At 42.6% G+C, this 17,454-nt stretch overlaps 1 protein-coding gene across 1 annotated transcript in view; it reads left to right on the top strand.

The window, feature by feature from the left end:
* Nucleotides 1-17,454, top strand: part of LPO (lactoperoxidase) — a 35,273-nt gene that overhangs the window by 11,942 nt on the left and 5,877 nt on the right. The window contains exons 4-10 of the mRNA XM_069067422.1: nt 3,441-3,558; nt 5,380-5,509; nt 6,003-6,209; nt 9,154-9,478; nt 11,383-11,543; nt 13,477-13,729; nt 15,474-15,647. Coding sequence (XP_068923523.1) covers nt 3,441-3,558; nt 5,380-5,509; nt 6,003-6,209; nt 9,154-9,478; nt 11,383-11,543; nt 13,477-13,729; nt 15,474-15,647 — 1,368 coding nt within the window. The remainder of the gene's footprint in view (nt 1-3,440; nt 3,559-5,379; nt 5,510-6,002; nt 6,210-9,153; nt 9,479-11,382; nt 11,544-13,476; nt 13,730-15,473; nt 15,648-17,454) is intronic.

Raw genomic sequence — 17,454 nt, 5'->3', positions numbered from 1 at the left:
GAGAGGGGGTGTAGCAGCAACCACACTGACATACCCAGGATGTCGCTAGCACAGGTTTTTAGAGCTTTAGTAGCTTGTAAAGCAAGGAACCAGCAGATGGGGAGATCAGGAAGGGCTTCAGGCAGAAGTTGCTGGAACTGGGCCTTAAAGGGAGAGAGGGGATTCTGTGAGGTAGAGACAAGGAGACAGGGCCTTCCATGCATAAGGAATAGCCAGGAAGGAGATGAAGAAATGAAAAGTGAGGTGTCATACATGAAGTACAGAGAGTAGACAAGATGAACCTTTACAAGGAAAGATAGCTGTTTAAGGAGTCAACAGTTTTTTTTAAATTACATTCACTAGTTCAAGGAAAAATAAGCACCCTGAACTTCAGAGAAAATACAAACAGAGAAATAAAGACCAACAGACAGGGCTCTGACTGCCTAAATCAAAGCAATATTGCTATACACTTTACATACATCCCTGGATCAAGAGAGCCTTTACTTCTGAACAGTCAGGGAGCTCTGAACATATAGCCACTTAGAATCTCGACCAGGGAATCACAAGATCCTTCTCATAAGCAAGCCTCCAAAGCAAAATACCAACTCAGAGTATTTATAAAGTTCTCAGAGCCTGGCTCTGAGTGACTAAGGGCCTAATTAGAAATTAGCAAAATGTGTGAAAGCCTTCCTACAAGCAAGCTTCCCTTAATGGGTTCCCCATAAAGCCTATTAATGGGAGTGAAAATCGTATATTCCATTAACATTACAGGGGGAGCGCTCTTCTTGCAAAAACAGGACTTGATATTGATATCCCCCTGTCTCCAAAAAGCATTCTTTCTCTAATACCCATTCAATTAATGTTCATTGAGTGATTAATAGAAATATACTTTTGCATACTACATTTCACTTTCACCTACTGAGAAACATAGGTTAAAGGCAGATGGATCCTTAGAATCACTGGGGTTCCAAGTTGGAATGGAACTCAGAAATAATCTAATTCAATCCCCACCCCTTTTACTGGCAAGAAGGAAACTGAGGCCCAGTGAAGGGAAATGTTTCTTTCAAGGCCATATGTTTGCTAAATGCAGGAAGATCCAGAGTGGAGAACATTTCAATCTATTATAGATAGAGATTAATTAAGATTGCTTTGTTGGAGGTGAAAGGCAGCTTGGATAAAGAATTGGTTTCGTAGTCAGGAAGGTCTGGGTTCATACTCTCTCTCTGATACATACCACTTGTGTGACCTGACCAAATCATTTAATATTTCAGTGTCCCAAACTACTCTCTAAGACATCATATTACAGGGAAGGTGCTACCCTGCATTGGTAGAGGGAGTTTTCTCTGGGAGTTCCCTAAACCAATGAAACCACAGGCCTAGTCCCTATCCTGATAAGTGAAATTTATTTTTTCCAAACAAAGGGCGTCTGAGAGAATGATTCACCCAGGGAAAAGCACCCTAGTTTTCCCTTTAAAATGTCATAAAAATTCCACTAGGAGGGGATTTCTTTACTTTGACAGAGGGGAGTTTGATGCCAATTTCGGTGCTTTCTTCCTTTTCCCCATTTTCTGCTTTCTCCAGTCTTTTGAATAAGAAAGGAGAATGGGGGAGGTTAAATAGTTACCATGTAGAAATCATTTAATTTTTCTGAAGAAGTAACTTCAAATAGGATTTGTTAGCCCACAAGAAAACTCTGGGATCTTTAGTATTACAGGCTGCACTGGTAGTATCAATTACATATTTGTACTTTAAAATATGGGGGTTTTTTCCACCATAGGCACCTTAAATGGTTAAAAAATTCATGGCTGTGATAAGATTTAATTGCCCCCACATGCCCCTGGCCCAGATATTTGTCTGTTAAATATAAAAGTCTGTTTTTAATGCATGTTTAATTTTTTTAAGGCCAAATTGAAGTGGGGGGGGGCGGTGAAAAGAGGGTGGTTGAGTTTTGAGTTTTTTGCCTTGTTTTGTTTCTTTTTGCATGATGACTAAATGGAAAGGTTAGGGGTATTCTCAAAGAAAATACCCAGAAGACAAAAGATAGCCTGTCACTTTCAACATCTTCTACTGCCCCCACCCAAACACACATCTTAGATTCTGTTTTCTCCAAACAATTCTGAAAGAGGAACAGAGAAATAGGAAGGATTGGGGATCTCTGAGGTGCTAGGTATATGAGGGTAGAACCCAGGCTGGCCATTTTCATGGACTTTCAACTTCATAAGATTAAGTTCATAGCTCTCCAGCTAGAAGCGACCTCAGAAGCCAGCTAATGCGACCGTTTTCATTTTATAGACGGGCAGGGGAGAGTGGACAGAACAAATACAAGCTTATATATTCCCCGCACTGTGCTAAGTAAGCATTTTACAAATATTCTCTTCTTCGATATTCACAACAACACTGGGCAATAGGTGTTATAATCATCCTCATTTTACAGTTGAGGAAACTGAGGCAGACAGAGGTTAAGTGACTTGCCCAGGGTTACACAACTAGTAAGTGTCTGAGGGAAGACTTGAATTCAGGTCTGCCTAAATCCAGTCCTCTATCCACTGTGGCACACAGCTGAGGAAATGGAGCAAGTGTGAGTGACTTATCTAAAGTCACATGGGCAGAAAGCATAGGTCTTCTGATTCCAGTCTGCTACTTCCACTGTATTATGCTTTTTCCCCCAATGTTACTAACTTCCCTTGCCCTCCTTTATTGTCAATGCCAGGGAAAGACTTGGGCAATATCAGAAAGGAAGGGGCACTAGCTTCTTGGGCTTCCTATCTAGACTTCTCATGCTATTGCTCTGCAGCTCTACAAAGTCATTCGCCCATTCTGTAATCTGAAATCCTCCCCTACCCACCCCCCCATCATTAGTCCCTCATCTCCTGTGCAGCCAACCTCAGGCAGGTGTTAGGAAGAAAATGATTTGATTCCTTCTGAGGTATGTTTAACTTCCCAGGAATGATGCTCTGGAAGAGTGACTTGGCAACTCAAATAAATCTAGAGTTGGTGAGCCTTCAGGCCTTGTGATAAAGGAAGAACTATGGACAGTGGGGGACAAATATCTGGAGCCACCAACCCTGCCCTTCTTAAATCACATCCTCCACTGCGTGTCTGTGTGGAAGTAGATGGGGAAGCCAATACACTTGAGAATAGATTAGACTTGAGTCAGCTGGGTGGCTCAGTGAATAGTGCACCAGTCCTGGAGTCAGGAGGACCTAAGTTCAAATGTGACCTCAGACACTTGACACACTTACTAGCTGTGTGACCTTGAGCAAGTCACTTAACCCCAATTGCCAAGAGAGAGAGAGAATAGATTGAACTTAAGAGCTATGTTACAAATCAGGGCTTGATTGTTTTTTTTTTAATTTAGCTAGATTTAAGAAAATAACGAAGAAATGTTAATAGCACAGATTAAACTTAGAGGAGTGTCAGGTATACTTCTTTCCTTCTAAAAGGGCCTTTTTCATTTACAGAACCCAGCCCGGAATTGGTTATGCTCTCTCATGAAGTGGGCTGTAACGTGGTGACCAGAACAGTGAAGTGTAACTGGACCAGCAATTACAGGACCATTACCGGAGAGTGCAACAACAGGTGAATGGGGACCCAAAGGAAAGGCGCTCCTCACCCAAACAGAAGGCTACACTTCCTCATAACCATCTATTACTCCCTCCACCTTCCAGACAGGGACCAGACCTAGAAAGCAGCACTTAAGGGGAAGCGCTCCAGACTTCTTCCCCTTTCTCATCCAGGGTTGCTGTGGTAGGAAATACTTAGTGGACACTGCTGTATTATTCCAGACAGCTAGGTGGCACAATGGATAGAGTGCCAGGTCTGGAGTTAGAAAGACTTGAGTTCAAATTTGGCCTCATACACTTCTTAGCTGTGTGACCCTGGGCAAGTCACTTAACCCTGTTTGCCTCAGTTTCTTCATCTGTAAAATGATCTGGAGAAGGAAATGGCGAACGACTCCAAGAAAACCCCAAATGGGGTCACAGTCATTCATAACTGAACAACAACAAATTGCATTATTCAAAGAATCACAAATCTATTTTAAAATGAGCCCCAGATCAAGGGCCCATTTTCACATCTAGTATCAATGTTAATAATGGTGGACATTATCATAGTGCTTTCATTTAGATCTTATTTGATGCTCACAACAACCCTTGAAATTAGGGAGGGAGGAGAAAGGATTTCTTTTGTCAAAGCAGGTGACACCATTTCTGCAGCTGAATTTATGAGAGCTCCCTCGATCAATGCAGGTCACATGATCTCTGAATGTCTAGTACTTAGGTCTTAGAAAGGGGCCTGGGGGCGGGGGGCGGGCAGCGCTAGGTGACAAAGGGAATAGAGCACTGGCCCTGGAGTCAGGAGGACCTAAGTTCGAATCCCGTCTCAGACACTTAACTTACTAGCCCTGTGATTATGGGCAAGTCACTTAACCCCAATTGCCCTGCCCTCCAAAAAGAAAAAAAAAAAAGGTGCCTGGGACACTGAGAGGTTCAGAGTCTTGGCCACACTGACAAAGTCAATATGTATCAGAGACAAGACTTGAACTGGTCTTCCTGGCCTCCAGGTCAGTTCTCTATGCACTATTCCAGGCTATATGAAGGCATTATCATGATATACAGATGGAGAAACTGAGGCTGAGAAAGCTAGTAATTGTCTGAGACTGGATTTCAACTCAGGTCTTCTAGACTCCAGACCTAGAATTCTTCCCCATGAAGACAACCCTCAGGTCCCTTCTGAGTCTTTTCTTCTAGAGTTCCTTCAGCTTATACGACAGGGACCCAAGGCCCTTTTCCATCCTGATTGCCCAACTCTTGGCACCCTGCAGATTATCAGAGGCTGTGTGGTATAGTGGGTAGAGTACTGGACTCAGAATCGGGAAGACCTAGATTCAAGCCCTGCCTTAGATAATAGCTGTGTGACCAGCAGCAAGTCTCATGGCCTCTGTCACTCTCCATCCCCATAAAGTTTCCTTCTATTCTTAGTTTATGCTCCACAGTTCTTGGCCCCAACTCTCCCCCTACCTGGCCCACACCTTGCTCACCAGCAGAGCCAGTGGCCTCTTCCTGAATCATTTCTTTTTCCTTGTGGCTGCTCCCACTCTCTCAGCCTCCTCTCTTCACAGTAGTGGCCAGTCCTTCAGCCATATAGAAACCTTGCACCACTTCCTCCTCCCTGGTAAACCACTCTCACCCCCTCCTCACAATCACCACCACCACTTGCTTCAGGCACAAAAAGTTTCCACATACAACTCTGTAAATTGCTATTCCTCACAGGATCCTGTACTTGGAACATCCCTAAATCCCCCCCCCCATACCAAGTCCCTCTCCTCTACTACATAACAGACTTATCTAAGGCTATTAGGGCCAGGATGAAGGTAGAACTCTCTTCTTTCCTCCATCTCAGAAAGGACCCAACCCTAGGCTCGTCAAACAGAGCATTGGCCCGATGGCTGCCTGCAGAATATGAAGATGGGATTTCTCAGCCCTACGGGTGGACTGCTGGGAAGAAGAAGAATGGCTTCCCCCTCCCATTGGTAAGGAGAATTCACTTTCACAGATGGACAAATTAGAAAAAGAGACAGAAAACTGAATAGAAGAGTAAGAGCTGGAGAAGGATGCTGAAACTGAGTAAATGACTGCCATTTTAGCTTAATTCTTGGTTAAGTTTTTCTAAAGCTCCAGTAGATGGAAGCAAAGACCACAAGCATCTCCTTGAACTAAGCCCAGCTGGGTTACAGTTAGAATTCTCTGTGTTCCGCGTGGCAGATTACCTCTCTCCACCATCCTGATCATTCATCCTGGTCCCGCACCCTGAATTCACTGTATGTTTTTTGCCTAGAGGTTTTGTCTATCTGCCTGGTCTGAGGAGCTGGCAGCCCCTTGGGAAGAGCCAGTAAAATCTTTGGCACTCCCAGGACCCCGTTCCTCGGGGCCAGAGCAGCCTAGCTCCACTATCCTTTCCATCTTCCAAACACCAGATTATTCCCTTCCCTTCTGTCATTCCCTCTCCTCTTACTCTTCCCCTAGGTGCGAGACGTGTCCAATCAGATAGCCAGCTATCTGAACGAGGATGACGATTTTGACCCACTCTGGTCATTGATCCTCATGCAATGGGGACAATGGGTGGACCATGACCTTGACTTTTCTCCGGATACCGAGCTGATGGTTAGTGAGTACACCAAAGAGCAATGTGATGAACACTGCATACAAGAAGACAACTGTTTCCCCATCATGGTAGGTTCTTTGTCGGGATTACCCTCCCTCATGTCTCAGCTTTGTCTTTGAATGCTTTCCTTCCTTGTGGTGCAATGATCTTTGATTAATACAGTCCCAGAGCCAGCAAAACTAGAGCATGGAGCACCAGTTTAGCAGGAGGTGGACAAAGAGCAGATCAGGACCTCCCAGTAGATATTTAAGTTTTTCCTGATGGGCTTCATTAAGAGAAGAGCAGATGTGGGGAAGGGGGATCCATTAAACAATCATGCAATGAAAGTAACAAGATTCTCTAGCCCTGCCAAGAATAAGGAATGGTGGTCATGCTTTCCTTTCCTCAGACCCCATCTGGAATACTGGGCACTATAGGAAAGAAAATGATGATGATGAACACTCTACATGTATTGCCTCATTTGAGCCTCACAACACCTACATAAAGCAGGTGCTATTATTATCATCATTTCCTAAATGAGGGGATGGAGAGTGACAGAGGCCATGAGACTTGCTGCTGGTCACACAGCTATTATCTAAGGCAGGGCTTGAATCTAGGTCTTCCCGATTCTGAGTCCAGTACTCTACCCACTATACCACACAGCCTCTGATAATCTGCAGGGTGCCAAGAGTTGGGCAATCAGGATGGAAAAGGGCCTTGGGTCCCTGTCGTATAAGCTGAAGGAACTCTAGAAGAAAAGACTCAGAAGGGACCTGAGGGTTGTCTTCATGGGGAAGAATTCTAGGTCTGGAGTCTAGAAGACCTGAGTTGAAATCCAGTCTCAGACAATTACTAGCTTTGTGACCCTAGGCAAGTCATCTCATCTCTGACTGTTGCAATTTCCTCCAAGGTAAAATAGGGATAATAAAAGCACCTACCTCCCAAGGTTATTGTGAGGATCAAATGAGATATCTGTAAAAAATGCTTAGCATTTTATAGTGCCTGGCATGTAGTAGGAGTTTAATAAATGTTTGGGTTTTTTTTTACTTTTCTCCTTCCCTTTCATATATTTGAGGAAACTTGGTAGCACCAGGGAGGCCTGAGTTCAAATTGTGCCTCCTTTTTGTGGGATCTTGGGCAAATCAGTTAACCTCTCTCAGTCTCAGTTTTTTCATATTTAAAATGGGAGTAATTATAGCATCTACCCCCATGGCTGTTGTGAGGATCACATGAGTGGGTTCATAAAGTGCTTTGCAAACTTTAAAGTGTTTTCTAAATGCTGCTTCTTCTTATTAGAAATGCTGTTATGTGGAAGAAGAACTTTGTTGTGCTTGTATAGTGTAGCAATGGATAGAAATTGCAAAGAGGCAAAATAGTTGTTGGTATTATTCAGTCATGTCTGACTCTTCATGACTCCATTTGGGGCTTTCTTGGCAAGGATACTAGAGTGGTTTGCCATTTCCTTCTCTAGATTAGGAAACTGAGGCAAACAGAATTAAGTGACTTGTCCAAGGTCACACAGGTCAAACATCTGAGGCTTGATTTGAACTCAAGTCTTCCTTACTCCAGGCCTGGGGCTCTACCCACTGTGCCACCTAGCTGCGCCAAATCAAGCAAAATTAGGCTCAATATAAAGAAATGATAGCAATGAAATCTGTTCCCTAAAGGGGCAGGGGAGGTGATGGATTCTCCCCCTTCTCCAGGCCCCTTTAGAGATCTTTAAGCAAAGATTGAATGGCCCCTTCTCTAGACTGTTGTAATGGGACTTCCTTTGGAGGTATGGATCAGACCAGAGAGCTACTGCATTTCTTTTCAATCCTGAAATTCCATGATTCTGTTATTCTCTAGCCGTCTGCTGATGCCACACCACTTACCTTGCCACTTCTCACCTCTGTGGAGTTTGGAGGGATTTCTGGCAGGGAAGTCATTCTGGCTAAGAACCGGGTCCCTTTCCTTGTTTCTACCAGATTCCCCCCTCCTTTTCAGGGACTTCCCTTTCAGCCCAACCCCTCCTTCTCCCTCCCTTCCATGGTGATCACAAAGGTTCAGGGAAAGAAATCACAGAATCTTAGAGCTGAAGACACCTTGACATACACCCATCTAGTTCAACTTCCTCAACTTATAGATTACTTGAAGGGTTGTGTGACCCTGTTAGGTGAGGAGCCTGAGGCCCAGAGAGGGTCTCAGTTAATAAGTGGAAGATCTGATACTTGAACTCTGGAGTCTTTCGACTTGAAAACCAGAGTTCTTTCCATTGTATTCACACTTTCCCTTTCCTCTGTGAAAAGTAGCTCAGGGGCAGCTAGGGGGAGCAGTGTATAGAGCACCAGCCCTGGAGTTAGGAGGACCTGAGTTCAAATCTGAACCTCAGACACTTGACACTTACCTAGCTGTGTGACCTTGGGCAAGTCACTTAACCCCAATTGCCTTGCCTCCCTTCAAAAAAAAGAAAAGAAGCTCTTTCACATTAAACAATGGGGACCCCTGTGCCACAGGAATCATTAGCTCTCTCTCCATTCACATACCTGAATTCCAAAACACCAATGTAATTTTTGAACATTTTACCCATGTAAAATTTTACCATGTTTTTGTCTTTCCATCACCTTCATTTTCCAACACCTCACCCTGCCTCCTCCCCTTTAGAATAAAGAACAGAGAGAAAAAGTTCAGAAAAAAAAACTAACCAACACATCAACCAAGTTCACCATTGTATATGTGGGATCACTAATGTAAATTGTGGCCATCAGAATTTGGTAAACATGGTCTTATGGATAAAATTCCTAAATGAGCTAAAACAATCAAGAAATCAGTACCTACTATGTGCAGGCACTATGCCAATACAAAGACAAGATTGAAATGTAAGCTCAAGCTTCCTCTTTAGAAGGAGGTAACCCATACAATCTGTATATCAATAAATAGATACAAAACCCACATACTTTATTATGTCTATCCCTGGAAATGAGGGCTTCTGACAAGATGGGATGGTCCCAGTCTTGCCAATCCTACTGAGGTACTTTCTGTTATCTGTATTAGTTCCCACCTGGAGATCCCAAGCTAAATAAACAAGGACTCTGCATGCCTTTCTTTCGGGCTGGCTTTGTCTGCCCTACATATCCCTTCAATTCACTGACCCGGGAGCAAATCAATGCCCTGACTTCCTTCCTGGATGCCAGCATGGTTTATGGACCCGAACCACTCCTAGCCAACAAACTCCGGAACACAAGCAGCCCCCTGGGCCTGATGGCGGTCAATGAGGAATTCTCTGACAACGGATTGGCCTTCCCACCCTTTGACAACAAGAACCCCAGTCCCTGTAAATTCATCAATTCCACTGCTGGGGTCCCCTGCTTCTTGGCTGGTAAGTCCTGCTGGTGTAGTGCCCATGTTTTCCAAACCAAAAATTGGGGCCTATCATTTGATAAAAGATAGATGCTTCTTTTATTTTATTTTACCCCACTAAAAGTATACTTTCTTTTCTTAAAATTGGGACTGTCCTGGAAAATCTGGGACATATGGTCTGCTACACCTACTGAGAAGCAGAGAATGAGAGCCAAGAGAAAGGAGGGGGAGGACATTGTAAGGGATGGTACAAGGACAAGAAATGGGGCAGTCTACCAGCCATAAAACAGACCAGGAAAATTACCATGATGCCACAAGGCAGTTTTTAGGAGGAGAAAAGCCCCTACTGTTACTTTCTCACCTATGTCCAGGGAAAATGGAAATAGGGCAGATTATCCCACATGTATGGGTCAAATGCCCAGCTGGCCTTTGGAGTAAGCATGGACCAGGAAAATAGAACTAGAGCAAGAAGGAAGCTTAAGGTCTATCCATGAACCAGATCTTCCAAGGAAACTGGAAGTCTATCAAATCCAACACCCCTATTTACAGATGAGAAAACTGAAGCATAGAGAAATTAAGTGATTCGCCCAAGGTCTCTCAGCCAGTAAGTATCTGAAGCAGGCCTTACTAACTCCAGGTTGAATTCCCTAACCATTATACCATACTACTTTTCTGTACCATGCTGACTCTCAGTGCTGTCAGGAGGTGGTAGGAAAGGTCAACAGTTATCTTAAGAGCCCCGGGGCCCCAGATAAAAACTAGGGAAGAATCACATTGAGGGAATCTGGAAGAATAGAGATATCCCAAGGAAGAGAGCTGAAGAAAGCAGAGGTGTGTTTTGAGAGGCCTAGAGACAATGGCCTGACTGAGGCAGGCTGAGAAGCTTCCTGTGGATCACCTAATAGGAGGTCTGGAATGTCCACTTCACAAGTTATAGTAGGGTTAGAAAGGAAGATGAGATAAGAAGAAAATTAGTTCAAGTCTTTATCTCCTCTCACCTACACTATTGTAGTAGTCTTCTAAATGGTATTCATACTTCTAGTTTTTCCTCTTTCTAATCCACCCTCCTCACAGTTGTCCAAGCAATATTTCTAAAACATAGACATGACCATATCACTCCCCTGTTCAGAAATCTTCAATGACTCCCTATTTCCTCTAGGATAAACTACAAAATCCTTGGTCTGACATGTAAAGTCCTCCACCAACTGACTCCCAACAATCTTTATAGCCAGTCATATTTCATAGTGTTCTCTCCTATGCACTCTCCTTTCCTCTCACACCAGCCTATTAGCCATTAGACATATGGGAAATCACATCTAAGTTCAAATCAGACCTCAGACTCTTATTAGCTGTGTTATCCTGGGTAAATTGTTTAATCTCAGTCCATCTTGATTTTCTTGACTGTAAAATGTCATTGTGGGGATTAAATGAGATAATATTTGTAATAGTGCCTAACATAGTGCCTATTGCATAATAGTCATGTAATAAATACATATTTTCTTTCTTCAAAACACAGATCAGGTGCCATCTCCAGCTAGAGGTTTTTTCTTATTCCCATAACCATTGTTCTCTCTCTCTCTCTCTCTCTCTCTCTCTCTCTCTTGTCTTTTTTTTCTCTTAAAATTATTTTGTAGTTACTTATCTGTGTGCATGTTACATATCCACATACACTCTCCAGTAGAATGTAATCTCCTTGAAGGCGGGGACTGTTTTTTTGTCTTCATATTCCCCACTGTCATGCACACTTAGTCCATAAAACAAATCAAATGGAATTGAATTGAAATGACCTGAAAGCAAGTCACGTGTGATAAGGAACCTAGATCCTAAGGTGATTTACTTTGTTTCTCCTGCCTCACTCCTCTTCTTCCCATACCTGGGCCCTGTGACTGCTGGAGAATCCAAAAGCTTCTTTGGTTTCCCTAGGTGACTCCCGGGCCAGTGAACAGGCTTTGCTGGCAATCTTCCACACCCTTTTTCTACGGGAGCACAACCGGTTGGCTACAGAGCTGAACAGGCTCAACCCCCATTGGGATGGAGAAAAAATTTACCAGGAAGCCCGGAAAATTGTGGGTGCAATCACACAGGTAAGGAAAGAGAAGCATATTCACATCTGCTCTACTATAGTCTTTTTAAATTTAATTTTTATTTCATTTAACTTTCTTTTCAATTAATAAGCATTTATTTTCTCTCTTTCCTATTCTCCCCCATTGGGAAAAAATGAGAAGAAAAAAAAACACTTGGAACAAATATTCATAGTCAATTCCTATATTAACCCTGTCTTAAATATATTTCTTATTCTGAATCTTGACTCCATCACCTTTCTGTCAGGAAGTAGGTAATATGGTTTACAACTGGTCCTCTAGAATCATAGTTGGTGATTGCATTGATCAGAGTTCATAAGTCTTTCAAAGTTGCTTGTCTCCATTTTTCTGTTGGTTCTGCTCACTTCACTCTGCAGCAGTTCCTACAAATCTCCCCAGGTTTCTCTGAAACTATCCCTTTTGTCAGTTCTTAGAGCACACTAGCAATTATATTCCTTTCTCCAGCTGAAAGGCATCCTCTTAGTTTCTAGTTCTTCACCATTACAAAAAGAGTTGCTATACGTGGGGGGAGGGGGTAAGGAGGGAGAGGGAGAAAATTTGAAACTCAAGGGATTGTGGAACTGAATCTTATAAACTAAAGGTAAACAAACAAATTAATAAAGACAAAAAAAGAGTTGTTATAAACAATTTTGTCTACACGGGTCCTTTTCCCTCTGTACTCTTTGAAGTATAGACCTAGTAATGATATCACTGGGTCAAAGGGTATGGCATGATTTGTTGACTTTTCAGCCATTGTTCCCAATTGCTTTCCAGAATGACTGGACTAATCCACAATTCCATCAGCAATGTATTAGTGTGTTTGTTTTCTCCTTTGCTCTAGTCTTCCTGGACCAGTACTTCCCTTCCTAGTTCAGCACCATCTCCTTTCTTCCTCTTTTCTTTACCTCTGTTTTCCTTTTCTATCTTTCTGTCCTCTCCCTCAGTCATTTTATTTCTTCTTTTGCCACTGTCCCATCTCTTCTTTCATCATTCAGCTTTCTAGTCCCAAATAAAACATTGGATTTGTAACATCCCAGAATCACTCCTATCACTCAAGTTTTCCCAGCTCTGCTACTTACCAGCTGTGAGAACCTTAACCTCTATGGACCTGCTTCATCCCCTCCTACATGGGGGTGTTTAACATTTGCACTACAAATATCCTTAGTTCACATTCCATCTTGAGTTGGAAACCATTCCTGAAAACCTTAGTTAATAGGAGGTAGGTAGTATGGTTCATTACTGATCCTCTGGAATCATAGTTGGTCATTACATTGATCAGAATCCTTAAGTCTTTCTGAAAACCTTAGTTATTAGGGTTCTTTCCCTCCTCAAATTATTGTGCATGTACTTATCCATTTAAAAGTGTAGCCACCACTACCCCTGCCTCTCCCCACCAAAAGAAGTGTGAGCTCCTTGAAAGCAGGGGCTGGTTTTCACTTTGTTGTACTGGATTGTATCTGAGGCCTCATCCAGTTCAAATATTTTCCACCTGAGTGATAGAGTTCAGTGATAGAGACTGAAATAGTGATTTCTTGGATATAGGAAATGCTTTCTAACAATACAGGTCTGCACCTTCCCTACAACTTAGAGTTTGCAAAGAGCTATGCAGGGCTAAGTGAGTTGCCCAGGGGCTCACAGCTAGTATATGTCAGAGGCAGGACTCGAACCCAGGTCTTCTTGGCTTTGAGGCTGACTCTCTATCCACTCCATCATGATGCTTCTCTATGGTCTTATGGAAAATTCAGTGTTTTTGTCTTGTCCTCAATAGAAACAAAATGGATGTCCTTCTCACTCAGACCATCTCTATTCACCATTACCAATAGCACAATCTCTGTTCAGAGACAGACTGTTTAATTAACTTCATCAAAGATTTCTTCCCTTGGACCTAAAGGTCTCAGCCTTCTGTCACCTGTTCTCTTTGGCCCTTTTCTCCCAGGTTATCACCTTTGAAAATTACCTGCCTTTAGTGCTGGGTTCAGAGCTAGAGAAGGAAATTCCCAGGTACACAGGCTACAAGGAATCAGAGGATCCCCGAATTGCCAATGTCTTCACCATGGCCTTTAGATTTGGTCATACTGAGGTCCCATCTATTATCCACCGACTGGATGAGCATTATGAGCCTTGGGGCTCTGAACCAGAGCTTCCCCTGAATACTCTCTTCTTCAATACCTGGAGAATGATAAAAGATGGTGAGTGTCTACCAGAAGGACTGTTCCCACCATTCCCTTCACCTCTATTGTCTCCCTCTCCTACTTGCTCTAACCTTCACTAGACTGCCCACTCATTCCCAACTAAGGGTCTCAAGGGTATCTGACTTGATTGTTCCCTTATTTGTATATCCCAGATTTCTCTTATCACTCAAGGAAGATTCAATGGGCAATGATTTCATTTAATGCCTCACAAACTATATCCCACAAAATCCAAATGATACAACACCTTTCCACATGAAAAATTCAAGGCTAGTGATGTTTTTCCTCTCTAAGGTATTAAATGTGAAGTTATTTACACATCCAAAAATGAATTTTGAGAATTTTCAGTATGTAATCAAGTTTGCTTTGTATAGTGTATTGAGTTCTGAACTTGGAGACAGGAAAACCTGGTTTCAGATTTTGCCTCCAATATTTCCAAACTGTATGCCTCTAGTCAAGTTCCTTTACTGCTCCGAGCCTCAGTTCCCCTTCTCTGCAAAATAGGGACAATGATATCTATAGGAGATCTTTTCACAGGGTTGTTGTGGCCAATCAAATGTGATTGTGTATATGAAGTGCTTTGCAAACCTTAAAGCACTATACAAGATAGTATTATTTGTTTTGTTTCCCAATTCCCCCCAATCTTCCTTTCTCCCAGGAAGAGTCCATAACTTCAGACCACCACTTATGGTTTCGTCAGCTGAAAGCCCTAAAGATTTATATAAGCTATATATAATCCTTTTTAAAGAGACTTTAACTGAAGTTCCTCCTCTATAAAATGAGGGCATTGGATTAGAGGAAGACTAAGGTATCTCTAAGGAGCAGCTAGGGCACACAATAGAGTGCCAGGCCTGGAGTCAGGAAGACTCATCTTCCTGAGTTTAAATCTCAGACCCTAACTAGCTATATGACTCTGGGCAAATCACTTAACCCGATTTGCCTCAGTTTCCTTATCTGTAAAATCAGCTGGAGAAGAAAATGGTGAACCATTCCAGTATCTTTGCCAAGAAAATCCCAAATGGGGTCATGAAGCATCAAACATGACTGAAATAACTGAACAAAAAAAGGTCTCTCTTGTATCTCACATTCCACAATTCTGTGACAATAATTCTAAGATTTGGAAACACCTTTAAGAGGGCAGGAGATAGAGCCCTGGGTCTCTGTTGCTCAGTTTTAAAGAGTCAATCCCTGTAGCAATTCCACTTCTCCCATTGCCAAAATGAAGTCAGGGGATCATGGGATCATAGATGCAGAGCAACAAAGGACCTTGAAGGCCCTCTAGTACAAACCTAGCATTTTACAGACAAGATAACTGACGCTCGAAGAGTGACTTGCTCACTATCCCACAGCTAATGAGTGTCAGGGGTAGGATTTGAACCAAGGTCTTTCTATTTCCAAGGCTAACATGCCCTCTACTAGGCCTTTCTGCCTCTGGTAGTATATCTAGAATCACGCCCAGCGTTCAAAATGTTTCTCTAGGACCACAGTTAAGTGTTCTTCTCTAGCCCCCATGTTATTAATGACTGAGAAGAGAATCAAGGCAGCTAGTAATGGAAAAGGAGGTCACTTAGACTATCTGGTGGTCAAAATGACCAGAGGTCAAAATACAAGTGTTCGATCTATAATATATGATCACCAAGTAAAAGATCTTGCCTTCTTCCTACTCAGATTGCTTTTTCATGGCTTGTTTTCCCTTTGAGCCTACATTGTTTAAGGGTCCATATCTCTGGCTACCTTATTACAGGTGGAATTGACCCCTTTATCCGCGGCATGCTGGTCAAGCCCTCCAAGATGCTGAAGCAAAATAAAATGATGAGCAGTGAGTTGCGAGACAAGCTTTTCCAGCCAACTCAGAAGATCCACGGATTTGACTTGGCCTCCATCAACATGCAGAGAGGGCGGGATCATGGGCTGCCAGGTGAGACAAGCCTGGATGTAGAGCTTGTAAGCAGGCAACCCTCTGCTTTTATATAGGGCTCCTGAAGGTTCCTTACATCAAGTTTAGCATTGGGAATATAGGCCATCCTAAAATCACAGAGGGCTGCTGGGGTCAGTTCTTAAGATTCACTTTCCCCATTTCACAAATGGAGGACCTTGGATAATTCCCTAGACAAATCTGGTTCTCGGTTTCCTCATCTATAAAATGAGACCAGATTAGGGTTTTTTTTAAATTTATGGAATAAAACAAGCATTTTCATTACATAGTAGAATTTTATTTGGGGGGGGTTGTTGTTGGGGTCTTTTTGATTTTTTGGAGGGGGGAAGGCAGGGCAATTGGGGTTAAGTGACTTGTCCAAGTCCTTCTGACTCCAGGACCAGAGCTCTATTCACTGTGCCACCTACCCGCCCCTTATAATAGAATTTTAAAAGATGATTGCACATGAAACCACAAATTCACTATGTACAACTTGATATTCCTTTTAAATAAGCATAATTGTAAATTTCCTCTTTCTCCCCTTTTTTTCTCCCTCCCACCTCAGAGATGGCTACCATTAGACACAAATAGGCATATGTGTATACATATATGTGTGTATGTACATATGTATGTAAAATTATTATATACATGTTTCTATTCATCAGTTCTTTCTTGGGATGCAGATAGCATCTATAATAGTCAAAATTACTTAGTCACTCAAAGTCATTGTTAAGACAATATTTCTGACCAGACTGAATTAGATGATTACAGTTTCTTCAAACTCTACGACCCTATGATCTTCTGCCCCTCTCTGGTGCACAGCTATATTTTTAAAGGTCTAGCTCTGATCAAAGCAGGGATCAATTATGACCTTTAGTTGCAGAGAAGGTGCCTATCAGCACTGATAGAGAGAATTTCCTCACCTTAGAATTTCAAAGGTTGACTAAAATACTGGTGGTTAAGTGACTTACCCTGGGCCACGCAGTTACTATGTGTTAGAACTGAAATTTGAGCTTCTTGTAACAATGTGTATATAACAGGAAAACAATAACTGTTATTGTCTGGGAGTTCTAATAAGAAACTAAATTAAAAGTGTTAAAATGATTAAGAGACATGGGGGAAGAGCTCAAGAAAGGAGAGTGGGGGTGGGGTGAGGAGGTAGGAAAAGCTTACTTTTGCTGCTCTGGCCTCAATCACTTACTGTATGACCCTGAGCAAGTCACTTAACCCTGTTTGCCTCAGTTTCCCTATCTGTAAAATGAGCTGGAGAAGGAAATGGCAAACCCCTTCAGTTTCTCTGCCAAGAAAACTCTGAATGGAGTTGCAAAAAGTCAGACATGACTGAAACTACTGAACAACAACAAGCCATTCTATTCTGGATAGCACCTTAATCAGGAACATGTTTGCAGAGCCATAACGAGGGTAGGCAACTAAGACTCTGCCCTAGGGTATCAAAGTTTGAGAGCTGACAGCACTTGCAATCAATCAATAAACATTTGTGAAGCACCTACTACGTGCCAGGCATCCACCAGCTAGCTGTTGCAGTAATCCATATGTGAGGTGATGAGGGCCTGCACTAGAGTGGGGGTAGTGTCAGAAGAGAGAAGAGAGCATTTGTGAGTGATGTTACAAAGGTAAAGTTAATAGACCTTAGCAACAGATGGTATATGGGTAGATGAGAAATAGTGAGGAATCCAGAATGACTCCTAGGCTTTGAACCTAAAGGCCTGGAGGTATGGTGTTGCCCTCCTTTAACCACTAGAAACAACAGGGTTAGCAAAAATAAAGAATTGACATAAATCACTACTCT

Source organism: Petaurus breviceps, unplaced genomic scaffold, assembly GCF_028583685.1.
Source record: "Petaurus breviceps papuanus isolate PSGF00001 unplaced genomic scaffold, PetGlider_PUasm1.0 90750, whole genome shotgun sequence".
NCBI classification, from domain to species: Eukaryota; Metazoa; Chordata; class Mammalia; order Diprotodontia; family Petauridae; genus Petaurus; species Petaurus breviceps.
Note: the sequence above shows the minus strand (reverse complement) of the source record. Positions and strands in the feature narration are given on the sequence as shown.